General features: G+C 43.3%; 1 protein-coding gene across 4 annotated transcripts in view; it reads right to left on the bottom strand.

The window, feature by feature from the left end:
* Positions 1-26643, bottom strand: part of LOC117676000 (actin-binding protein WASF3-like) — a 55102-nt gene that overhangs the window by 15863 nt on the left and 12596 nt on the right. For 3 of the 4 annotated variants that reach the window (XM_034435106.3, XM_060692042.2, XM_034435107.3), the window contains exons 2-3: positions 3670-3828; positions 420-554 (exon numbers count right to left, since the gene is read on the bottom strand). In XM_034435106.3, coding sequence (XP_034290997.1) covers positions 420-554; positions 3670-3802 — 268 coding nt within the window. In that variant the 5' untranslated portion in view covers positions 3803-3828. Of the gene's footprint in view, positions 1-419; positions 555-3669; positions 3829-15218; positions 16018-26643 lie in introns of those variants that run through there. The other variant, XM_060692043.2, reaches the window with a different exon arrangement.

The following is a 26643-nucleotide window of genomic DNA, read 5'->3' as shown; positions in this document are numbered from 1 at the left end:
TTGCCAGAAGATAATAAGGAGGCATTGAAGGGGATGTGGGGGGTGGGGAGGAATGATATTTCTCAAAGAATCGATGAAATATGACTCACACACAGAGAGAGAAAGAGAACAATAAAAATCTATTCAATCTGACCATCATCTCAAAGGTGCTTTTTCAAAAAGCAACTGGACTTTGTTTTCCCTTGAAGATGTTTCGCTTCTCAATTCTGACCAAATGTGGAGAATGGAAGGATTTATATTCCTTGGAGGCATCAGGTCGTTCCATCCTCCACCATTCAGTCTGAACAGAAGGAGCTTCTCGGATGAGAAACTAAATGTGTTCAAGGAAAAACAAAGTCCAGTTGCCTTTTGAAAAAGCACCTTTGGAGCAACCAAAACCTGGATGACTTGAGAATCTTCCTAAATCTGACCATCAGTACCTTCTTCCACCGTGGAGTCCAGCTGAGTGACCTTGATCACCAAAAGATCCACCCGTTCCTGCAAGGAGTTCATCCGCAAATAAAAGCTATTGGCTTCGTTGAAGAGTTCTCCAAAAATATCTTCAGCATGTCTGCCTGAGAGGAAGAGTTAAAAGAGAGAAGGCCATGTGAGGTCTGCAGAGATAGAGATGGCCTTCAAAGAAGGTTTTGGGAAACTGGAAGGAGAAGCCATCATAAACAACCACCAGATGAGATGTTCTAGATTAGTGTTTCTCAACCTGGATGAGTTTAAGATGTGTGGACTTCAACTCCCAGAATTTCTCAGCGTGGCTGAGAAATTCTGGGAGTTGAAGTCCACACATCTTAAACTCATCCAGGTTGAGAAACCCTGTTCCAGATGGTATCCATAACTAGCACTGTTCTTAGTTTGGACTAATGCTCTCTCTAGTCATCCAATCAGATACAGGCAGTCTTTGGCTTATGACCACAATTGAGCCCAAAATTTCTATTGCTAAGCGAGACAGTTGTTAAGTGAGTTTTGCCCCATTTTACAACCTTTCTTCCTACAGTTGTTGCATAGCTGTAGTTGTTGTTAGCAACATGGTTGTTAAATGAATCTAGTTTCCCCACTGACTTTACTTGTCAGAAGGTCGCAAAAGGGGATCCCAACCTCACTTCCATGGTCATGTGGCCAGCATGACTACATGTCGATGTGCACGGAACGCTGTTACCTTCCCACCAAAGTGGTACCTATTTATCTACTTGCATTTGCATGTTCTTTAACTGCTAGGTGGGCAGGAGCAGAGGCAAGTAACGGGAACTCACCCTGTCACATGGTGCTCGGGGCTCAAACTGCGAACCTTCTGATCGACAAGCCCTGCATCTTAATCGCTAGGCCACTGCCCCCATTAGGTGGGGTAAGATCCCAGGTAACATCCCCAGCATTAACCTATTCTCTCTAGAGACGATTCACTTCTGGATATCAATGTTTCAGAGGCACACAGAACCCCCTTTTTACACTCTGCTGTGGAAAAAGCCACAGGAACGCCATCTTCAATACCAGCTGACCTTCAAATGCTACTGTTGGCTTTGCAGATAATTAATCAATACAGGCAGGCAAGATCAATTCAGCAGAGGAAAAGGCTCCATCCCTAATCAATGTGAGCAACTCCAGTTTGGTCCTGGTTTCTGAACTCTTGGATGGACCTAGTGGGACAATTTCCAGTCCTTGGGATAGCGTGAAACCGTAATATGATAACTTGTTTTGTTGGTCACTTTGCCCAAGGAAGGCGATTAAAATAATGCCTTGTTTTATCCTGGCTGTACACCGCCCTGAGTCCCGCAGGAGAAGGGTGGTATAGAAATAAAATAGCCTTCCATCCTTTCTAAGGTAGGTGAAATGAGGATCCAGTTTGTGGGGGCAATAAGCTGACTTTGTATAAATATACAAAAGGATGAAGGCTATTGCTGAGCACATTGTAAGCCGCCCTGAGTCTTCGGAGAAGGGCGGCATATAAATCAAAATTAAAAAATAAAATAAAATAAAATAAAATAAATAAAATAAAATGCACAGCACTGAAGAAAGGTGCAAACCTGGGGTTTTTTTTTTAACCAAATCAGATGTAAAATAATTGTGACTTCTTACATCTCAAATCCTGCACACAGACACCCATCCCCTAAAGTTGGGCAAAAGGCAAATGATGCTGTTTGTACTTTACAAATAATATTAAGCAGCCGGGTTTTCACAGTCCATCTTAAAATGGGTTCAGGCTACTGAGAATTTTTAATTATTATTTTGGAAAGAGTTATTTTGGAAAGCGTCCAAAATCTAGTTCCTTCTTTTTCCAGTTCTTCTGATAAAAATGTTAAAAACATCAATTTTCTTATCATTTTTTCTTGCAGCATCCAATCAATAGGTAAAGTATATGTAAGGAGAAATAGAAAGTACTTAAAAGTTAATATGGGAATATGGAAAGATGCACTTAAGTTTGGTTCCATTCGGGTACCAAGAGAGATTTTCATGAGTTTGCAGAGAGAATAAAAGACATTTTCACTTTATTCTCAAAGCCATTTCTTGAGGCCTGTCTCAATTCAGGGTCCAGTACAGTTAGTCCTCAACTTACGACTCCACTTGAGTCCAAAATTTCTGTTGTTAAGTGAGACATTTGTTAAGTGAGTTTTTCCCCATTTTACAACCTTTCTTGCCACAGTTGTTAAGTGAATCACTGCAGTTGATGTTAGTAACCCGGTTGTTAAGTGAATCTGGCTTCCTCCATTGACTTTGCTTGTGAGATGGTCACAAAAGGGGATCACATGAGTCCGGGACACAGCAGTGGTCATAAATGTGAGTCAGTTGCCAAGCATTAAAATTCTGATCACTTGATCATAGGGATGCTGCCAAGGTCTAACTGTGAAAAATGGTCATAAGTATTGTTTGCCCTTGTAACTTTGAACGGTCACTAAATGAAAGGTTGTAAGTCAAGGACTACCTGTACGTTACTTTAGCCTGATTGCTGAATTAGTCCATTTGCTGGGTTGATGCAACAGACTGAACCAAACGAGTAGCCTTCAGCCCCCTAATCATCTCAGTTGGTCTTCTCTGCACTTTTTTTTTTTAATTAGATTTATATGCCGCCCTTCTCCGGAGACTCAGGGCGGCTTACAAGGCGTTAAGCAATAGCCTTCATTCTTTTGTATATTTTATACAAAGTCAGCTTATTGCCCCCACAATCCAGGTCCTCATTTTACCTACCTTTGAAAGGATGGAAGGCTGAGTCAACCTTGAGCCTGGCGAGATTCGAACTTACTTTAATTGCAGACAGCTGAATGTTAATAACAGGCTTTTAGTCTGTTGAGCTATCCAGGCTCAACAGACTCTTTCTAGTCTCAACATCTTTTTAATACTGTGGAGACCAGAACTGGATACAGGATTCCAGATGTGGCCTTACTAAGGCTTTGTAAAGCGGTACTAGAACTCCACATGTTCTTGATTCTACCCCTCTATTAATGCAGCCTAAAATTACATTTCAACTTGGTTGAAAGCCATCCAGAGTTGCCTCTCGGCAGGATGGGTGGCATATAAATTTAAAAAAACATAAATTAAATATTTAAATTAAATTAAATTAAGATTCGTGGAACTGAAAGGGACTGGGAGACTCTCAAACCCGACTCCCTCTGAGCTGCACCCTATTTCGTTAGTCTGCTTCGACTAACAGGCACGAAGGAGGTTGTGCGAAACCTGCCCACTTACTGAGGCTTCCCAACTGTTTAATGATGGCAGCCAAAGTGCTGTTGGTTACACACTCCAACTCACTGGTCACCCCATCAGGAAGGGCCCCCCGGCAAAGATGGCGGGGCTCGATATTACGCTTCACCAGTGGCATCTTGGCGAGGAGTCAGTGGACCAAGCCTGCAATAAAGAGAAGAGAGAAGGTTTCATTTTCTTTTGAAATGTCATTTCCAAGGTGCCTTCATTAAGAACTGAACTTTGCAGAAGTTTAATAAGTGGGGTCCTTGGTGCTCTCTTGAGCTTGGTTGTTTTCTTCCAGACGTTTCACGACCCAACTAGGTCACATCATCAGTGCTAAAAGGGAGTGGGGTTTGCAAAGTGGAGGAGAGGAAGGGGAGAAGAAGGATAAAAACTGTGGAGCCCTTGGTGCTCTCTGAGCTTGGGTGTTTTCTTGCTGACCTTTCATTACCCAACTAGGCAACATCATCAATTTAATAAGTAAGGGGGGAAAGAAAGTACCCAAAGTTAACATGGAAATATGGAGAGATGCATTCACGTTTGGTTACATTTGGGTACCAAGAAGGATTTTCATGAGTTTGCAGAGGGAATAAACCAGGGGTGAAATCTAAAATTTGTTACTACCGGTTCTGTGGGCATGGCTTGGGGGTGGGGGGGTGGGGGGTGTAATGTAACTGGGTGGGCGTGGCCAAGTTGTTTTTTTTTTTACTTTTAAAAGCATTTTTTCTACAACCTTAAGAGGTTGCAGGAAAAAATGCTTTTAGGAGCCTCTGACGATCAGGCAACTCAGCTGGGCTCGCCAGAGGCTTTTAAAGGCATTTTTTTCCCCTACATCCTCTTTGGCCGAAGAGGTTGTAGAAAAAATGCTTTTAAAAGTAAAAAAAAAAAACAGCCTCTGATGATCGTATGGCTCAGCTGGGCATGGGGGGGGGGGAGCGCAGGGATTTTTGCTACCGGTTCTCCGAACCACCCGGATAGGGCGATCCGGTCCGAACCAGGAGCTTTTCACCCCTGGAATAAACAATATTTTCATTCTATAGGACAGCTCAGAGCCCTTTCTTGAAGACTGTCTCCAATTTGGAATCCAGTACATTTTAGCTTGATTACTGATTACTCTGTTTCCTGGGTTGTTTCAATAGACTGAACCATGAATAAGCCAAATGAGTTGAGTACATGCAAATTAAACTCTCACATACCTTACACACCATGTTCAAAACAAGACAAAGTCTGAATGGTGGCTATTGCATCTACCAGCTTTGAAGCTAGCGCTCACGAAACTTTGCCAGGTAGATTGTGTTGGGAGATGGAGACTGACCCCAAAATCAAGGAATGGATTTGGTAGCTGAGAAGGGAACTAAATCAGAACTCTTTATCTAACCCAGGATTTCTCAACCTTAGAACTTTAAGATGTGAGGATTTCAACTCCCAGGATTCCCCAGCCTGTAGGGGAATTCTGTATTTGAAATCCTCACCTCTTAAAAGTTGCTGAGATTGAAAGAGTTGGTCTAATCTTTTCATCATTTTACATTACCAGCCTTCTTTCTTTATGTAGAAATAACAGAAACACACAACCAGGAATCCGAGAGCAGGGCTTGTACCCTCTGGCATAAAAGCAATCTCAGAGGCAAATATGCTTCAAAAGGAACTTTTTCTCTCTCTCTCTGTTGCTTGATCAACTTCCAATCCTTTTCTCAGCATGTTCTCAAGAGAATATTGCCCATCCTTAAAGGAAGCCTTTGAGTGAGGAGCAGCATATAAATGAGACACCCACGTGACCCATCATCCTTGACCATGGGCACTAGCTGTTAGAGCAATCTTAATGACTTCCTAGCAGGGGAACTCAAGCACTAAGTGGTGTCTAATTCCTTGGTGGCCCTAAAAGATGCTGGAGACTTTAGGGTCGAGAGAGCATTACAGATAGACCTCAACTTATAACCATAATTGAGACCAGAATTTCTGTTGCTAAATGAGACGGTTGCTAGGAGAGTTGTGCCTGATTGTATGATCTTTATGCCATGGTTGTTAAGTGAATCACTGCAGTTCTACTGAATCCATTGCTAGTCAAAGAGGGAAATTGGTGGAGCAGAAAAGAATCCAAAACCTTCTGGCTTCTGTTTTTCTACCTTATTCCCAGGCTCTTTAAGAGGACATACATTCAATTTTGCATCTACTAAGATTGTCAGCCGAGCAGGTATAAAGATAGCCAGGAAAATGATTGAAGCCTGGGAAAGGGGCCTCTTATCAGTCAACAGGGGTGCTGATTTATCACCTGCTTATCAGGTATTTAGGAGCCGAGGACTTGTCAGCACAAGGAAACAACAATCAATGACTTAATAGCCAGTCATCAACACCCCAATCAACAAATAAAAACCCACACACAACCAGGCACCACATAAATACTACACATAGAATAGCCCAAACCACATATTCTGGTAGAGAGAAGTTCCCTGAGGATGGGCTCCAGTATGAATCTGAAAGCTCGGAAGACTAAACCGCTGGGTCCTGGTGATTCAATTTAAGACCACCTTTCAAATTTCTTTTGATGGTGTTTTTGAACTGACTATCACCGGAGTTCAGAGAAGGTACCACTGTTGGTGCTGATGCTTCTGTTAGACCTTAGTCTCTCACTCTGGGGCCTCTTGGCTGCCCAAGCCATCCAAACTAGGGAAAAAATAATGGGGAACAGGTTCCCCCCTGTATTTTCTTGGAATTCAATGGAAGCAGAGGAAACGATGGAGAGAGATTTGCAAAGAACGACAGCATATTCACCCATGAACCCTGGTCACCTGGCCACCCAATACCAAGAAGGTCACCCTTCGCCTGTAAAGATTTCATCCAGATAATCTTGTCCTGTAAAAGAAGTGCTGAATGCATGTTCTCTTGCTTCACTGATGAGGTGGTAGAAAGATGGCAGGAGGATTTTTGTGCCTGAAACTTTGATAAACTTGTCTGATCTTCTTGACCTTTTGATCACGTTGATTTGGGAGGAAAGATTTCCAGTGTGGTTTCTTGTAGATGTTTCTTTACCCAAACTAGGTAACTTCATCAGCACTGATTATTAGCACAATGGCATTGATGATGTTGCCTAGTTGGGTAATGAAATGTCTGCAAGAAAACCACCAAGCTCAGAGATCACCAAGGACCCTTGTAGTCTCTCTGATTTCTCTGCTTTCATGAATGATCACCATGTGATACACAAAGAAACTCTTCCCACGTTGGAGGGCTCCTTGATACTCTTTAAACTTGGTTGTTTTCTTGCAGACATTTCATTACCCAAACTAGGTAACATCATCAGCACTGATTATTAGCACAATAGCTAATAGTGATGATGTTACCTAGTGGGTAATGAGACGTCTGTCTAGTTGTTATTAAAGATAACAACTAAGCTCAGAGAGCACCAAGGATCCTTCATTTCAACCCTAAGCCACAAATATTTTCCTTTATTGATTTGTATTGGAAGGAAGCTCTTCTAGATCCCTTATCAAGGCTCTCCACATGTCCTACCAACTGACTGTCTTGTGGATTCCACAGATGGGCTACCAGGCCCCACAGGGACAGGAAATATGTGAGAGGCTGCTTGAAAGGAACTGAAAGAGCTGCCAATTAACAGGCAAGCAAAAGCCTTTTTCTGCTCTCACGGGGTCAGCTTGCCTGTTCCAGTCCAAAAAGAAGAAAAGAAATGGACGTACCAGAAACGACCAACAAGATGAACTCTGAGCTCCATCCTGTCCCAACGGAACTCTGCAGAAAGACCCCGAGAATTTTGACCCACGAGATTTCATGACAACATGGAAAGACCATTTCCTTCTTTCTACTTCTATTCATTAAGCAGCCGGAGAAGGAAACCAGCTTTTGGGGAGTGACTGATGGAGCTGAATGCAGAGCTACCCAGCTGCGCCTCATTGAAATGCTTCTCTTTTTCAACCTTTTCCAGAAAGCTGCATTAGGCATGCTGAAAATCAGGGCTCACAGCAAAGCATAGCAAGGAGAGCAAAATGACGCTGGCCATCTGTGAAGCTTAGGAGACCTCATAGCTGATGTGTGTGGTCTTTTCTTGGGGTGTTACAGAAGCCCACCAGCATAAAGGACACCCTGATCCTAACATAAAACAGCTGAACTTCTGGTTACAGTGACAGAAATGATTAATCAGTTTACAGTCAGTCCTCAAATTGTGACGTGATGGAGACTGGTAGAGAGAAGTTCCTTGAGGATGGACTCCAACACAAGTCTGAAAGCTTGGAAGACTAAACCTCTGGTCCCGGTGACCGAATTTTAATAGCAATAGCACTTAAATTTATATACCACTTTACAGTGCTTTACAGCCCCCTCTAAGTGGTTTACAGAGTCAGCATCTTGCCTGCAACAATCTGGGTCCTCCTTTTACTGACCTGGGAATGATGGAAGGCTGAGTCAACCTTCAGTCCGTGAGACTCAAACTGCTGGCAGCTGGTAGTCAGCAGAAGTAGCCTGCAGTACTGCATTCTAACCACTGTGCCCTCATTGAAGTGAACACCACGATTGTAAAGTGACATGCTGCAGATCCATGGTTTGCTATGGGCTAGTTTTGCAGTAAACAGGAAATAAATGCTGGGTTTTTTTGGCAAAGCTGTCATAAAATACAATCACGTGACCATGGGGCACTGCAGATGGCTGTGAATGCAGTTCTGTTGCTGAGAGCCTGAAGTGTGGTCATGTAACCATGGGAAGGTATTGACCATTGGACTTTCAAATCTGGATCGTGTCAGGCCCAAAAATAACCAGGAACAGGGACTGAGTTCAAAGCACTTCGTTTATTACTACTTCCTATACACAAGAATCTGATTTACCAATGGCCAAGGCAAATTGGCACTAGATAAGAGTTCATGGGATTCAAGGGGGCCTGGACTTAGTGGGTACTAAGGGAGCAGTGGGCACTAAGGGACTCCAAACTACCGGTGAAATCCAGCAGGTTCTGACAGGTTCTGGAGAACCGGTAGTGGAAATTTTGAGTAGTTCGGAGAACTGGCAAATACCACCTCTGGCTGGCCCCCGAGTGGGGTGGGAATGGAGATTTTGCAATAACTTTCCCCTGCCACACCTACCAAGCCATGCCCAAGCCACACCACGCCTACCAAGCCACAGAACCGGTAGTAAAAAAAATTTGGATTTCACCACTGCTCCAAACCACTGATTTATGACGATTTTTCACACTTATGCCATTGCAGCATCCTCATGGTCACATGATCAAAATTCAACTGGAATGCCAAGATTATGATGATTGCAGTTCCCCAGGATCATAACCCTTTTGCAACAACCTTCTGGCAAGCAAAGTCAGTGAGGAAGTCAGATTCACTTAACAACCATGCTACTAACTGAACAACTGCAATTGATTTACTTAACTGTAGCTAGAAAGCTTGGAAGGGACTGAGGAGGTCTTCTAGCCCAACCCCCTTCTCAAGCAGGAGATTCTATACTATTCTGGACAAATAGCTGTCCAAACTCTTCTTGAAACCCTCCAGTGATGGAGCGTTCATTATCTACTGTATGCAATAATGCCAGGACCTCCCTGTCTCCTGCAACTACTCTTCATGAGGGAGACAGCTTTTGAAGGTAGATCATATCTAAGAGTTACTGACAGTTCTTGTCTCCATAAATTGGTCTGACTCCTTGCACAAGTTACTTGACTTCATGCCATGACAGTGAATTCAAGAGGGGGACGACATCCAGGGATTGATTCTGAAAAACTGCAGTTACTGAAAAGAGTTTGGCCTGATTGTGTTGAGCTAATAACTTTCACCCAAAATTTTTGAAGAACCTTCTCAGTGCCAACGTCAATCCAATGGGATGTAATCCAGGCTTTCTGATGTCTGCTGAGAAACATCTAAGTTTAATAGTTTCCTATTTAACAGGAAAGCTTCACATCTGGACCTTTAGCAGCAGAGACCTGAAGAGTTTCCTCCTCGAAAAGCAGTTCATCTTCAGGTTTACCTTGAAGGTCTCATTAGCAAGTCGGCACTGGAAATTGCACATTACAGAATGGCTGATTAATCAACACCTGAAGCTGCCAAATTAAATGCAGGCATTTGAATGAAGAGAGGAAGAACTGGGAAAGGTAACGTGGGGTCAGCATCAATGAATCCACATCACTCCCACTGCAGAGCATAAACAAGGGTACTAGAAGAGAACTGTCCAGTGATTTTTCAATTAGTAATCATCCTACACAGCATTCTGGCTAATGCATTAAACAAAGGAAGGAGAGGGAGAGGGTTAGAGATAGAAAGAGACACATCTAAAACAGATTTGTTTGTTCTTTAGGCCCAGAGAACATAGAAAGCAGCATCTCAAGGTAGCAAAATTAAGTAAGAATTTGCAAATCAGGCAATGCCCTTACATGAAGGAATTGGGTTCCATAGCAGAAGTAGGAGATGAACAGGCTGAGCCCGAGGGAAGAGATTTAAGTCAGACCCACTTTCTTATCTCCCGCTCATTTCCCTTGACCACTAGCTGGTCAGATTCTTGTAGAAGTTTAAGCTAAATAAATCTTTATATTCATTTGAACTGCCAGAATCTCCTGATTTCCCCAGTGCTTGACAGCAGAGCTCATATTTTGTATTAGAGAAAAATACATATGGCATGATGGTATGCCAATTTTAGAATTGGTCCTGCCCAGTTGCAAAAATATACACTCTTGGTGCTCTCTGAGCTTGATGGTTTGCTTGCAGATATTTTATGACCCATTATCATCATAAAACATCATCAGTGCTAGTAGATGTTTGGTTTGCCCCCGATTATGTACAGTAGGTTGACCTGCCGGTCCTTGGTAGGCCCTTGATTAGGGTATTGTTTTCTGGTTGACTGTTTGTCTGGTGTTAATCCCTGCTTATCTGAATGTTGGCTGGCGGAAGGGATGTGTTCTATTCTTTTTGTTTCCTTTCTAGGTTTTATTATTATCTCTTTTGAATGCTGCACAAATGCGGTTTATCGCTATGTGTCTACTGATGATTAATTTGTTTGAATGCCAAACTTCCAGGAATTTGATCTTTTTTGGATTTAGCTTGCTTTAGGAGGCTCACAGTTTCCCAGCTGAAACTGTGGTTGAGTTTGTCCATGTGTTGTGAGATGAAAGAGTTAAATGCCTTCTGACAGCCAGCTGGTATTCGTAAATCTTCTTTGTTAGTCTAGTCTCTAATAGGTTAACAGATGTGTTTTAATAAAAAATATCTTCCTGTGAGAGATCGCAAGAAAGCCAGAAGAAAGAATGGAGAGGAAATGAGATATAAATATCCAAGAGATAGCAGGGAGGCCTATTAGCTTATCTCCTAAACAAGAACTTAGTCCAAGTGGTCAGAGACCCAAAAGAAAAGGTTTCACATCATCCGAAGAGCCTTTGCCTTTAAGGAACATACAGGTAGTCCAGGGCTTAAGACTACAATTGAGCCACAAATTTCAGTGGCTAAGTAAGACAGTTGTTAAGTGAATTTTGACCCATTTTACAACCTTTCTTGCCACAATTAAGTTGTTACATTAATAAGATGATTGTGAAATGAATCCGACTTCCCTGTTGACCTTGCTTGTTAGAAGAATACAAAAAGATAATCACATGACCCACAAAAAAAGGTGATCACACAATCACTTCAACCATCAGTTGCCAAGCATTTGAATGTTGATCATAAGACCATAGGGATGCTGCAAACATCGTTAAGTGTGAAAAACTTCACACTTCATAAGTCACTTCTTCAGTGCCTTTGTAACTTTTAGCAGTCACTAAATGAATTGTTGTAAGTAGTGCAAACAAGAGTTGGAAATTCTCCTTACACTTTCCAAGGTTCTGTATTTACCCCCGACTAGCATTAAAGACACTGCACTGAAACCTGAGCAGTTCATGGTCTTGCCCAGTTGAAGGGAAGCTTGATGGATCACTCCACCCCAATAAAAGCTTAAAAAATTCCAATCTTTTTTTCCCCTTCAAGATATCAGAACCTCATCTTTACTCCTCCTGTGACTCTCACCTGCTTCTCATTCTCAACTTAGTATCTGCAGAAAAAAGGAAACAGCCCAGACACGGCTAGGGGCAGGCATCAAGCAGCAATGAGAAAATAAGAGAATAGAATAACAGAGTTGGAAGGGATCTTGGAGGTCATCTAGTCCAACCCCCTGCTCACACAGGAGACCTGTACTAGGGATTTGAACTGCCGACCTTTCTGATTGACAAGCTCAGTGCCTTAGCCACTGAGCCACCTAGTCAGAGGTCTTCTACTCCAACTTCCTACTCAGGCAGGGGACTCTATACCATTCTGGACAAATGGCTGCCCAGTCTCTTCTTAAAAGCCTCCAGTGATGGAGAATTTCTGAAGGCAAGCCGTTCCACTAGTTAATTCTTCTCATTGTTAGAAAATTTCTCCTTAGTTTTAGGTTGCTTCTCTCCTCGATTAGGTTCCATCCACCGTTTCTTGTCTTGCCTTCTGGTGCTTTGGAAAATAAGTTGAGCCCCCTCTTCTTTGTGGAAGCCTCTCAAATACTGCAACACTGCTATCATATCACCCATAATTCTTCTTTTCACTAGATTGGACAAATCCAATTCTTGCAATCATTCATCTTATATATTTTAGCCTCAGGTCCCCTAATCATCTTTGATGCTCTTTTCTGCACTCTTTCCAGAGTATCTACAGCTTTTTTATAATATGGTGATCAAAACTGGATGCAGTATTCCAACTGTGGACTTACCGAGGCATTATCAAGCGGTACTAGAACTTCACGTGATCTTGATTCTATCCCTCTGTTAATGCAGACTAGGACTGCGTTGGCTTTTTTGGCAGCTGCAGCACACGGCTCGCTCATATTTAAGGGATTGTCCACAAGGACTCTGAGGAGAAGGAGGAGGAGGGGGAAGCAAAGTTTCTCAGTAGGACCAACAGAGAGTATTTTTCATGTTTGAACCTTGTTTGAGGACCATGACAAGCAGACGCAGCTGCAGAAAGAATGAACAGGCTCACACTGTGATCCCTGCTCCAAATAACACAGAGAGCCATTTGACCCCCAGAGAGCAGGTGAAGTAATGAAAAAAAAATGTGGGCAGGTTGACTCTACAGCTCAGGGATCACTTGGCAGGCTGGAATTGGGGAAAGGAAAGTTTCATCCTAGTTTTGCAGGCTGGAGCTTTTTCTTCAAAGAAGAAAAGATCCATTCACAGCCTTGTGGCAGAAAACATTTCGCCACCTGGATGCAAACTTCAGTCACAGCCAACATCTGGATCCATTCCCCATCTGGAGCCAAAGATCAGCCAACATCTGAATCCATTCCCTATCTGGACCCAATTTCATTGCAATTGCAACTCTTGTGGTTGCTGGCTTTAAATGAATCCTGCATGATCATTAAGCAGGAGATCACATGATCGCCATTTGCCCCTCCAGCCAACTTCCCCACTGATTTTGCATATGGGAAGCCAGCAGGAAAGGTTGCAAATGGCGATTATATGACCTAGTTGTTGAGTGTCCATATCACCATCATATGACTGCAATAACACAGCGACAACAGCAACTACAAGGATTGGTCATGAGTCTTCTTGTTCAGCACAGCCATAATTTTGAAGGAACAGCACTGAAGGAACGGTCATTCAATGAGGACCACCTGTATTACTGAACATCATTGCAACACCAATGATCAATCTTGGCTGGGCCGACAGCATCATTCAAATATTGTCTTGAATCCTATGACGGGATATGAAAGGTAGTCAAGGAACTCAGGGATGCCTCCCAGGGAAATGCAGTCGTCGTATTTTATTTTTAGTTGCGTGGAGAATTGTTTAAGTTGGGGGAAGCCAAGATAGAAGTGGGAACGGCTTTTCATCTATAACAAACCAAGCAGCTGAGAATCTGGGAGCTTCAAGAACCTGCAGCCTTCAGCTTCTTTTATCTGCTGATAATCCCTCGGATGGCACCGAGTTGTATATCGTCAGTGATGGCCTAGCTCCCTCCCTCTCACTTTCATTGTGTGTGTGTGTGTGTGGTGTGAGCCAGCTGATCTAAATTTACAGAGGATTGCAGGTGGGGGGGAGTTTGGCAGCAGCATCTGCAGCAAGCTAAGATGATGCTAAAGTGACAACCCCATCATAACATCACACAAAGGGCATCTTCATCCCCTTACAACAGAAGTGATGGCTTTTATTTTCTATTCATTTATATCCCGCCTTTATTACTTTTGGAAATAACTATGAAGACGGTAAACATACCTGATACACGTGTCCTTGACTTACAGCAATTCATTTAGTGTCCATTCAAAGTTACAATGGCACTGAAAAAAGTGACTTATGATCAGTTTTCCCACTTACAACCGTTGCAGCATCTCCATGATCACGTGATCAAAATTCAGACATTTGGCAAGTGGCTCGTATTTATGACCGTTGCAGTGTCCCGGGGTCATGTGATCACTTTTTGTAACCTTCTCACAAGCAAAGTCAATGGAGAAGCCACATTCACTTAACAACCATGTTATTAATTTAACAATTGCAGTGATTCATTTAAAAACTATGGCAAGAAAGGTTGTAAAATGGGGCAAAATTCACTTACAAATGTCTCGCTTAGCAACAGAAATTTTGGGCTCAGTTGTGGTTGTAAGTGGAGGATTACCTGTACTCCTTCATTTTCCTATTTTCTCCACAACAACCCTGTGAGGTGGGCTGGGCTGAGAGAGAGTGACAGGCCTAAAATCACCCATCCGGCTTTCATGCTCAAGGCGGGACTAGAACTCCTAGTCTCCTGGTTTCTATCCTGGTTCCTTAACCACTAGACCAGGGGTCCGCAAACTTGGCCACTTTAAGACTTGTGGACTTCAACTCCCAGAATTCTCCAGCCAGCATATTCCACAAGTCTTAAAGTGGCCAAGTTTGAAGACCTCTTCACTAGACCAGATTGGCTGACATTTATGAAACAGTGACATCATCCATGTGCCATCACTCCGCCCACCACAGGTAGCTTCAGGTAGTTCAGTCTCAAATGGAATCTTTTTTTCCATTCTCTGTCCTGGGAATTTCTTAGCCTCAGGTAATCAAATTATGAGTTGGTTGGATCAGAAAACTGCTTACAAATAGGAAAATGCACTGTGTTTATGCCTTTAAATCTCATGGGGCTATTGTCTAGCACAATCTTACCTCTTCTCTTTTACCACTTTCCTTCTCGGGCTAAAGAAACTCCACTAGCAGTGAAATGAACTCTTTGCTGAAACTTGTTGAGTCACTCTAAGGTAATTCAAATGTAATACTTGACTTAGAATAGTTCAGTTAGTGATAGCTCAAAGTTACAATGGCATAGAATAAGTGATTTATGATAGTTTTTTCACACAACTGTTGCAGCATCCCCATGATCATGTGATCAAAATTCGGACACTTGGCAACTGACTCGTATTTATGACAGTGTAGCATTCCGGGTTCATGTAATGCACTTTTGTAACCTTCTGACAACTAACGTCAATGGGGAAGCCAGATTCACTTAACAACCGGGTTATTAATTTAACAACTGCAGTGATTTAACACAGTAATTGCTGTGACAAGAAAGGTCGTAAAACGGGACAAAACTCACTTAACAACAGAAAGGTTGGGCTCCACTGTTGGCCGTAAGTCGAGGACTGCCTGTAGTCCAAAAGCCCGTCTCGTCACTGGGAAGTCAAGGGCAAAAGCAAAAGGACTAACTGGCCTCCAAGCCAACCACTGCCAGACATCAGTGAAGCCTCAACGTTGCCAGGGGCAGAACATGCAGGTGTGGTCCTTGCTGGGACTCTCCAGGTGAGGGTGGCCCAGGTGCTCTGCTTTGAGAGGGGCCTGAACGGTCTCCTTTATCAAGAAAAGTCCTGCTGGCTGCGGGATTCTGGGAGTTGAAGTCCACCCATTTTCAAGCTACCAAGGTTGAGAAACACTGTCCTAGACCAAAGTGATGTCCTTCAGATCCACTGGACCATGACTCCAGATGATTCGTAATCAACATGGACCAATGATGGATATGATGAGGGCTGAGCGTCCAAATATCCCAAAAACAGTAACATTAGAAGTGGAGAAGGCTGCAATGCATCATTCTGTGTATTATTTGCTCTAGCATCCTCCTCCTCCTAATTAGCACTATGCCAGTTCCGCATGAAGGTGTGTGGGTGTAGAAGGCTAATCCTTCTGATTCCTTCTTCTGAAGGGTTTAATTGGCATGAATAGATGAGGAGCCAGCCAATCTGAGAAGGTGTGGGGAGAACAAAGGACCTGGGAGGTCTCTGCTGTCACTTAACTAGACAAAGGAGGCCACTGATAATAAAATAGAGCCTACAATGGAGGCTGAGGATAGCATAGGGCATGACAGAAAGAAGATCTAAGTTGCTTTCATAAGAATCTTGCCTGCAGATTAGGGGTTTACAGTCCTTGGTGCTCTTTGAGATTGGTTTGTTTTGTCATAGACGTTTCATTACCCAACTAGATAACATCATCAGAGCTAAAGGGAGTGGGATTTGCAGACTGGAAGAGGAGGAGGAGGAGGAGGAGGATGACGATTGTGGGGTCCTTGGTGTTCTCTGAGCTTGGTTGTTTTCTTGCAGATGTTTCATTTACCCAACTAGATAGTATTCTCAATGCTAGAAGGGAATGGGGTTTGATTTCTGTGTCAGCTTTGGAAGCCATATTAGGCCGGAAGCTTCCATGCTGCCACCTTCTCCTGTGTGGGAAAGTAGGAGGGGGCATTTAGTAGAGGGGTTGTCTGTAGACATAATAGCATCCTTCCTGTCGGTCAAGGTCAGGGCGATCCTGCATCTGGAGAAGGAGTGGTCGGAGTGCTGTCTCGAGATGGGACGGATGGTGATTGGAGCATGTGATCGACTATGGAGTGAGGGGATGGTTTTGGGGGTTTTGATTCACTGAGGGAAAACCTGGACCTCTGATTCCGGTTTTCCCAGATGTGCCAGTTTACCTATTCTAGTAAATAGAACTTAGAAAAATGCTTGCTTCAGAGTTTTTACTTGGAGTTGGGTTTTTTTTCTGGAACGCTGACACTCTGTTAGATTAAGGGCTTCCAAACACAGAGATCACGAGGTGGTGAGCCTGATGTGGCCCTTGCTTGCCTGTGGATTTAGGAAATTAACAACACAACATGCTGCTGCTATTCTGCATGAAAGCAAAGTGGTGGCTACTATGTGAGCCGAACATGGTAGCCCTCATTCTCTGTCTCCTTTATATAAGCAAAGACTACCTCAACCTAAAACCAGTGGGGTTCTCACACATAATTCTGATTCCTACAAGTGTGACAGACAGCCCTTTCTCAGACCCCAGCAATGAAATGATCCCCCAGTATCCCTGAGGTCATGGAATCCTAGACTTTCTTAGCTCACCACTCTGGAAACTGTGGAAAAAGTGCAGAGAAGAGCAACAAAGGGGACTGAAGGCTAAAACATATGAAGAACGGTTGCAGGAATTGGGTTTGGCTAGTTTAATGAAAAGAATGACTCGGGGTGACATGAGAGTAGTGTTCCAATATTTGAGGTTCTGCCATAGAGAAGAGGGGGGTCAAACTATTTTCCAAAGCACCAGAAGGCAAGACAAAAAGCAACGGATGGAAACTAACCAAGGAGAGGAGCAACTTGGAACTAAGGAGAAATTTCCTAACGGTGAAAGCAATTAAGCAATGTAATAACATGCATTCAGAAGTTGGGGTGCTCCGTCATCGAGGGCTTTCAAAAAGAAAGTGGACAATCATTTGTCTGAAATGGTATAGGGCAAGGGGGTTAGTGGACTAGAAAATCTCTGATGTCCCTTCCCATTCTAGTATTCTATGTTCTATGTTCTATACAAATGCCTTTGAATTCAATCTCTGACTTGAATTGAAATCTCACACAAACGCAGCTTGCAGCTGCTTGTACGCAGACTTTGAATTAGAATAATAGAGTTGGAAGGGTCCTTAGAGGTCTTCTAGTCCAACCCCAGCTCAGGCAGGAAACCTATACAATTTCAGACAAATTGTTGTCCAGTCTCTTCTTAAAATCCTCCAGTGTTGGAGCACCCACAACTTCTAGAGGAAAGTTGTTCCACTGGTTACTTCGTCTAACTGTCAGGAAATTTCTTCTTCGTTCTAGGTTGCTTAGTTAAACTAAGTTTAACTTCTATCCGAACTCAATAAGTCTTGATTTTAGGGTCCCAGGCTGAGGGCTCCTCCTTGCAGATGCAGGCTCCTTGCCAAATGATGAGAGACTGTACATCTCTGTCCTTAAGTTCCAAGATGAAAGGAGGTAGGGCAGATATAAGCTGAATACAGAATATAGAATCCTTATCTGGATTGCAAAGAAGTGAATAGCTCCAGTGCTCCTTTCAAGCTCTCATAGGTTGGGATTCTCTCATTTGGCCCTCAAGGCTTTGCAGCTTCCCTTTAAATAAAACATTTCCAGGACTGACATTTAGTTAAAAGCATAACATGGTAGGCAAAAGAAAAAAAGGGAGAAAAGAATTCAGATCAATGCCAGCCATTTAAAAGATACAAGCAGCAAAACAGATTGAAGCATTAGATAAGAAAACAAGAAAATAGCTTGTGCAAACATTATTCATTTTATCAGGTAGCAGAAACTGCTGGATGGCGTATCTGGCCATCCTGGCTAAACAGGGCAAACCTGGTTAGTTTTTGGATGGGCTCTAAATCTTCCCGTCCTATAGGCTAAACTAGGAGGTCAAGGGAATTAGAAACATTTGTCAAATATCCAATTTTATTATAATTAGATTTGCATCCTGCCTTTATTGTATACAACTCCTGCCTCCTATTTTCCTCACAACAACCCTATGAGGTCAGTTAGACTGAGAGAGACACCGATCCAATATTTCCCAAATCCAGGGAACCCTTTCAAGCCTCGGAGTCTCCCGGTTTCTAGTCCAGCGCCTAGCTATGACACCACATTAGCCTTTTTTTCATTCAAACCTTGGATATTCTTCTCCTTAAAAGTAGCTTTTGAACTTGGTAAAGAAAGTACAAAGTGGCATTTTTAGAGAAATATATTTCTCAATATATCACACCATGCACTTGATTGGCATGTAATTAATTATTCGTAATAGATGTTATGATATATTAATACGATCTACCTCTATCAATCTATCAATCATATATATATATATGATAGATAGTTATAGCAGATACTGTAGATAGATAGAGATAGATCATAATATCATGTCATATCATCAATTATCATGAGTAATTGATTACATGCCAATCAAGTGTATGGTACAGTGCTCCCATCACTAGATAATTAAGTCCATCCATCTCTCTGCCAGCCATCCTCTTTCCTTATTCTTTCCCCAGCATGATAGACTTCTCAAAAGAGGTCTGTCCATGTGCTTTTATTTTATTTATTTTATTATTATATTATTTATTTTTTTATAAAATGTATTGCCTGCCCATCTTACCGCAGGGTAACTCTGGGCATCTTACAGTTATGCATGCAGCTGAAACATAAAAAATCAACATCAGACATTAAGACCAAGGACGGAGGTGGGATCTGTCATTACTGAATCAACCTCCATTGGGCTGATCCCCCACTGGGACCCCAGATTGACTGGCAGAGCCAGGTCTTTAGGCCCTTGAGAAAAGAGAGGAGGGTTGGGGCCAACCTCACATCGGGGCCCAAGATATTCCAGAAGGCAGGAGCCATAGCAGAGAAGGCCCTTCACCCAGGGGTGAAATCCAGCAGGTTCTGACAGGTTCTGGAGAACTGGTAGCGGAAATTTTGAGTAGTTCGGAGAACCAGCAATTACCACCTCTGGCTGGCCCCAGAGTGGGGTGGGAATGGGGATTTTGCAATATCTGTCCCCCAGAAGTGGGGAGGGAATGGGGATTTTGCAGTATCCTTCCCCTGCCATGCCCACCAAGCCATACCCACAGAACCAGTAGTAAAAAAATTTGGATTTCACCACTGCCTTCACCTGGACCCCAACAGCTGGAATAATTGGGCTGAGGGGAACCACAGGAGGCCTCCTCTGCTGGCACAAGTGAGACTGGCCAATCCCCATGTGGTGACAGGGTCCTTCAAGTAACCTGGATGCCAGGAAGGGCTTTAAAAGTGATCACCAGCACCTTGAATTGCACCCAGAAGCAGACTGGCAACCAATGCAGCTCACAGAGCAGTGGAGTTATGGGGGCCATTCTGGGGCACCCCAAAACTATCCATGCAGCTGCATTCTGCACCAGCTGTAGCTTCCAATGCTCTTTAAAGGTAGCCCCATGTAGAGAGCATTACAGTAACCCAGCCGTGAGATGACTAGGGACTGAATGTAGGGTATCTCTGGCATTTCTTGGTAAAACAGGAGTGGAGAAGGAGTTATCAGTCCCGCACAGTCTGAAATGATGCTCTTCCATTGTCCTTAAAGTGATCCTCCAGTTCCAGCACCTTCTGTCATCACTACTGGCCAATACGAGCGTCTGTTTGCTTTAGCTGGGTAGAACTTTGTGTCTTGGGTGACCCTGCTGGAGAGTCCAGTATGGACTCTTGATGCAGCCTCCTGGCATCTTTTGCCCAGTCCTGCCAGGAACATGCCAGTAACACTATTTATTTTGAGGGGTCCTTGGTGCTCTCTGAGCTTGGTACTTTTCTAGCAAACATTTCATTACCAAACTAGGTAACTTCATCAGTGCTGCAATGATAGCATTGACGATGTTACTAGTTTGGGTTAACAAATTTGCTTAACAACTGTGGCAAGCAAAATTGTAAAATGGGGCAAAAGGTGCAAAATTCACTTAACAACTGTCTCGCTTAGCAATAGAAGTTTTGGGCTCAATTGTGATCATAAGTCAAGGGCTATCTGTATTTCCATAGATGGACAAAGGCATCCAAGACCAACATGGAAGCTAATGCATCTGAGCTAAATTTGAATTTGCTGGGTGCTGTTATTTAGTTCTCGCTGCTGAGCATATGGATGGATTCTAATTTGTTCCTTTCAAACAATTCCCTTATATCTTTCTATTTTGTGCTTTTTCAGCAGCCAGCCTGAGTCCTCAGGGGGACAAGAGGAAAGGCAAGAAAGACATTTGATGAATGATTAAAGACAGAAGAGACCTGCTGTAATTTGGGATTCCTCTTCATGCGCCAGAACAAAAATTAAATTTTCTGCCAAGGCAAAGACATATGGATCGGTTAAGGTTGCTTTCCCTACTCATTAAAATTCTGCTGGCATGAGTGAATGGCCTGCAATCTTCTCCAACCGTAACTCCATGGTAAATCATACGCAGAAGGTCCAATCTCTGCCAACGGATCAGATCAGTGGTGGGTTGCCCCCAGTTCGCACCGGTTCTATAGAACTGGTAGAAAAACCGGTGGGAGGCCCCGCCCACCAACCCCGACGTTATCAGAACGCTTCTGCACATGTGCAGAAGAGCGTGCGTGCGCGCGAGCAAAGCAAAGGTGCGTGCAGGGCCCCATTGCAAACCAGTAGTAACGGTAAGTAGAACCCACCCCTGGATCAGATATTATTGGCTATAGTTTTTTGATGGACCGCATGTCACACACACACACACCCAAAAAAATCTTGTGTGTTATTTAGCTTGGATGCTGGTGATCAGCAATATCCAACATTGGCAACTTTAAGACTTGTGGACTCCAATTCCCAGAATTCCGCAGCCAGCCATGTTTGGAGATCCCTGGCTTAGAGGAAGGAAAGTTGACAACTTTGTGGACTTCAACTCCCATGCTGATCTCGGAATTCTGAAAGTTAACAGAATAACACAGTAACAGATTTGGAAGGAACCTAGAAGGTCTCTAGTCCAACCACGTTTGAGCAGGAGACCCCATACCATTTCAGATAAATGGCCTGTCCCAGTCTCTTCTTAAAAGCCTTCAGTGATAGAGCACCCAGAACTTCTGGAGGCAAGTCTTTCCACTGTTGATTGTTCCCACTGTCAGGAAATTTCTCCTTAGTTCTAGGTTGCTTCTCTCCTTCATTGGCTTCCATCCATTTCTTCTTGTGATGCCTTCTGGTGCCTTGGAGAATAGGTTGACCTCCTCTTCAGCAGTCCCTCAAATATTAGACCACTTTGCTATCATATCATCCCTAGGCCTTTCTTTTCACTAGACATACCCATCACCCAATTCCTGCTACTGTTCTTCATATGTTTTAGCCTCCAGTCCCCTAATCATCTTTGTTGCTCTTCTCTGCACTCTTTCTGGAGCCTCAACATCTTTTTTATATCATGATAACCAAAACTGGATGCAGTATTCTAAGTGTGGTCTTACTACTAAGGCCTTAAAGCAATACTAACACTCTACTTCTATCCCTCTGTTAATGCAACCTAGGACTGCATGTCTTAAGTCCACAGGTCTTAAAGTTGCCAAAGTTGGAAAATCTCTGATTTGGAAGATTAGCTGAAAACGCAAAAGGAAGATGTCCTTCCCAGAAAGGCCCCTGCCTAGAGAGACCAAGGATGGCTGAGTGGTGGACACAACACCTGCCCTCCCAAGGGACCTGCGTGGGCTCCTTTTGCTGGTGGCATTTAAAACGGCTTTAAAAAGCCACCTGTTTCAAATGGCTCTGCAATGCTCACATTGCTGTTTTGTTTTGTTTTGTTGCTGCAACTTTGCAGACAATTTATACTTGTGATGTGGTTGGCATCTTTTGAAGCTTGAAGTCTGATAGGACGTGTTTGCCATGTCACTGATTTGTTTTGCTTTGCTTGTATTTAATAGGAAGGCAAGTTAGAAGCCTTTAATGCAAACAAGCAAATAAATCAAAGAAGCAGATCAGGTGGGAGAAAACTTTACATTCTGTAGCCACAGATGCCAATATTTTGGAAAAGAGAAGCCCAAATATTCTAGTACTGTAATATTTTTTTTTGTATCTCGTCTTAAATATTTCAACTACAGAAATGCTGCTTTTCCCTTTAGAAAGATCCAGCAGGCTGCTTAGAGAACATCTGGGTTTAAGGATATCAAAACAAAATATCAGGAGGAGGAGGAGGAGGAGGAGGAGGAGGAGGAGGGAGAAGGTTTCTCACACAGAGAGAATGGTTCTATTCAATATCCAGCAACTTAAAAGAAACTAGGTGATAGATTCAAGGACATATTTCACAAGTCTATAAGACAAACAAGTCAAAAGGTTTCTTTGAGCTTATTATTGTCCACAGTCTGAAGGTTTTAGATTGCTAAACATTTAGAGAAGAAAACAAGCTTGACTGCATGTTGTTTGTTGATTGTCCCACTGCAGTAATCAGGAGGGGAATAGTATCATTCGTTCAATTGTTCATTCATTCATTCATTCCATTTATGTAGCTGCCCATCTTTCAACCAATTCTGGGCAGCTCCCAATCAAAGACCGAAAGACACGTAACATCACATTAAAACTATAAAACCAAACCCATTAAAACATTAAAAGCAACAAAGACCTGGTGCCAAGTCAACCTTCTAATGTGTTATTATTCTAATGTTCTTCTACTGCTTGGGGAGAAAACCAGGTCTTCAAAGCCTTACAGAAGAATAGGAATATGGAGGTCTTCTCTCTCTCCCTCTCTCTCTCTCTCTCTCTCTCTCTCTCTCTCTCTCTCTCTCTCTCTCTCTCTCTCTCTCTCTCTCTCTCTCTCTATATATATATATATATATATATATATATATATATATATATATATATATATATATATAGGACCGCCTACTACCACCAATAGCCTCCCACCGGCCAGTACACTCTCATAGAGAGGGACTCCTCCGGGTGCCGTCAGCCAAACAGTGTCGACTGGCGGCCCCCAGGGGGAGAGCCTTCTCTGTGGGGGCACCTGCCATCTGGAATGAGCTCCCCCTGGAGATACGGAGGATCCCGGATCTGCGCTCCTTCCGCCGTGCTGTGAAGACCTTTTTATTCCATCAGGCAGGGTTGGCCTAATTTCTTCCCTTTTTAAATATGTAAATTTTAATCTGTTTTTAAATTATTGGGGTGTTTTAATCTGTCTGGGCCAAAATGATTTAATTTGATTTTATCTGGTTTTTAAATTTTTTGTATTTATGTATTTTATTGTTGGCTGTTCACCGCCCTGAGTCCTTCGGGAGTAGGGCGGTATACAAATCAAATAAACCATAAACCAAACCAACCATATATATATATATATATACACACCATGTTTTTCCGAAAATAAGACCCTGTCTTATATTTTTTTGAACCCTGAAATAAGCGCATGACCTTATAACCATGCACTCAAAAGCCTGATTGGGCTTATTATCACAGGATGTCTTATATACCCCGTTTTCCTAAAAATAAGACCTATCCCAAAAATAAGACCTAGTGTTTTTTTTTATACTTGCACCTAACATAAGCACTGCCCCCAAAATAAGCCCTACTTAAGAGTCTGCCTGGCTGCCCGGCTGTTCCATCTGGTTGCTTGTGGTGCTATGGCCATGAGGCGAGGCGGGATGGTGGTTGAGCTGCCCCATATGCCCCACACTGGCTTACCTCAGGGCCCCCACAGCCAGGCCATCCATGCCCCAACACCTGCCTCGCAGCAGTAGCACTGGCAGACATGTGCAGCAGGAGCCCATGTGGCCACCAGCCCACTTCTTCTGCTTGCTTGTGGCCACAATGGAGCAGGAGGCTGAGCAGGATGGTGGTGTGGCAGCTATGAGGCGAGGTAGGTGTCGAGGCGTGGATGGCCTGGCTGCGGGGGCCCTGGGTAAGTCAATGCAGGGTGCGTGGGGCAGTTCCATCCCTTGCCTCACCTCATGGCAGTGGTACCAGTGTATCACTCAATCTCCTGCTCTGTTGCAGCCACGAGCAAACAGAAGAAGTAGGCCAGTAGCCATATGGGGTCCTGCTGAACAGGACTGTTGAACCTGTCGCGAGGCAGGTTTATAGGTGTGGGTGGCCTGGCTGCAGGGGCCCTGAGGTAAGCTGGTGTGGGGCATGTGGTGCAGCTCCACCCCCTCCACCTTGTGGCAGCAGCACAGGTGTGCCCCACAGCCTCCTGCCCCGCCACAAGGAAGCAAAAGTGGGCCTCCGGTACATGGGGAAAAAGTAAGGCACTCTCTGAAAATAAGCCCTAGTGCTTATTTTGGGGCCTAAAAGAACATAAGACCCGGTCTTATTTTGGAGGGAACGCAGGTGGGTGTGTATTTGTGTGTGTGTGTGTGTGTGTGTGTGTGTGTGTGTGTGTGTGTGTATAAATCCATATTCAAGTCTTGATTTCTACCAGATCTTAGCAGAATCTGCTCCAGCATGTTTTGAAAAACAGAAAATAACTGCCGATTATGGCCTTCTATTCTTATTCCTCTAAATAAATATGGCCCCCAAAGAGAAGTTCACTAAATGAGGTGATAAATGTTGATAGAACCAGCTCCCTTTTTTTCTAAAAAATGAAAGACTGCCAGAACACCTGGCAAAAAGAAGACCGGGTCACACTGCTGCGGAGACAGGGTGGAATTTATCTGGACTCACGTATCACACTAAACCGTGTTTACTTTAATGGCGCCTTGAAGAAGTCACAGCGGCCCAGTGTATATATAGTATTAAGCCATAACACAACATCTACAAATCACACTGGCTGCGTATTAAGCATACTAAGTTTAAAAAGCATACAAAATCACATAAATCCTATCATGGCATGCTAGTTTCTCTTGGAAAATCAAATGCAGGCATGAGTAGCATTTAAACCAGTAATCTGAAGTGCTACGAATCCTACAAGAGTACTGAGTAGGCTTTATAGAAAGTCTGCATAGGCCAGGTATTTTGGCATTCATGTAAAGGATCCTAATACCAATTTAAACAAAAGCTGTGTTACTTCCCAGCACCAACGGGGCCACCCACTGACTGGAAGCTGTAGTTTCCCCAGATATGGAGAGCTCTGGATTTGGGAAGATGACTTTACAATTTCATTTTGATTGAACCAGGCTATTTAACTGGGATTATTCTGGATAAGGAGAGCTAGTCTGGTATAGTGGTTAAGGCACCAGACTAGAAACTGGGAATCACAGAGATGGACGGGACGTTAGAGATCTTCTCTAGCCAACGCCCTGCCCAAGGCAGGAGATCTTATCGCCTCCCGAACAAAAGGCTGTCCAATCTTTTCTTGAAGACTTTCAGCAATGGAGCAGCCACAACTGTGAGAGGCAAGCTGTTGCACTCTTTTTTTTCTTCCATTCTGGAAAGAGTGCAAAAAAGAGCAACACAAATGATTAGAGGGCTGGAGGTTAAAACATATGAAGAACGGCTGCAGGAATTTTGGTATTTCTAGTTTAGTAGAAAGAAGGACCAGGGGTGACACGATAGTAGTGTTCCAATATTTGAGGGGCTGCCACAAAGAAGAGGGGTCAACTTATTTTCCAAAGCACCAGAGGGCAGGATAAGAAGTAACCGATGTAAACTAATCAAGGAGAGAAGCAACCTAGAACTAAGGAGAAATTTCTTAACAGTGAGAACAACTAACCAGTGGAACAGAAGTTGCCTTCAGAAGTTGTGGGTGCTTCACCACTGGAGGTTTTTAAGAAGAGACTGGACAGTCACTTGTCTGAAATGGTCTCCTGCTTGAGCAGGAGGTTCCTTCCAACTCTGTTATTCTGCTATTCTGATTAATTGTTCTCATTGACTAGTCCAGGCAGTCACCAGGACGCAAAGACATAAAAAAAAAAACCCTTGATAAGACATCCTGTTTCCTTATTGAGAAGATTTTTTATTATGCTTCTCTTAGTGGAGATTTCCAAAGCAGCTGCCACCTTATTAAAAAAAAACATGCAAAGAGACACAGAGGCAAAATTGAGAGAATGAATAACCGAGAAAGCAAAGCAAGCAGAAATTTTAACGGGAAACCCAAACGCAAAAGGGCCATCCATTTAAAGATGCATCCTCCTCATCCATGACAAATGGACTTCTGAGATATTGCTTGAAAGCAAAACAGGAAGACAAACGATTTTTCAATAGCAGAAAATCAAGTCGGGCCACCACCTTTGAAAAATCCCTGCATCTAATGTCAATCTGCTTCATTCCTAGAGCTGATGGAAGCTGATTGATGGTCTGTGCATAGGGCTGGAGAGATA

This window comes from Pantherophis guttatus, chromosome 12, assembly GCF_059756535.1.
Source record: "Pantherophis guttatus breed Tessera chromosome 12, ASM5975653v1, whole genome shotgun sequence".
Lineage (NCBI taxonomy): Eukaryota > Metazoa > Chordata > Lepidosauria > Squamata > Colubridae > Pantherophis > Pantherophis guttatus.
The sequence above is the reverse complement of the archived record's forward strand: the minus strand, read 5'-3'. Positions and strand labels throughout refer to the sequence as shown.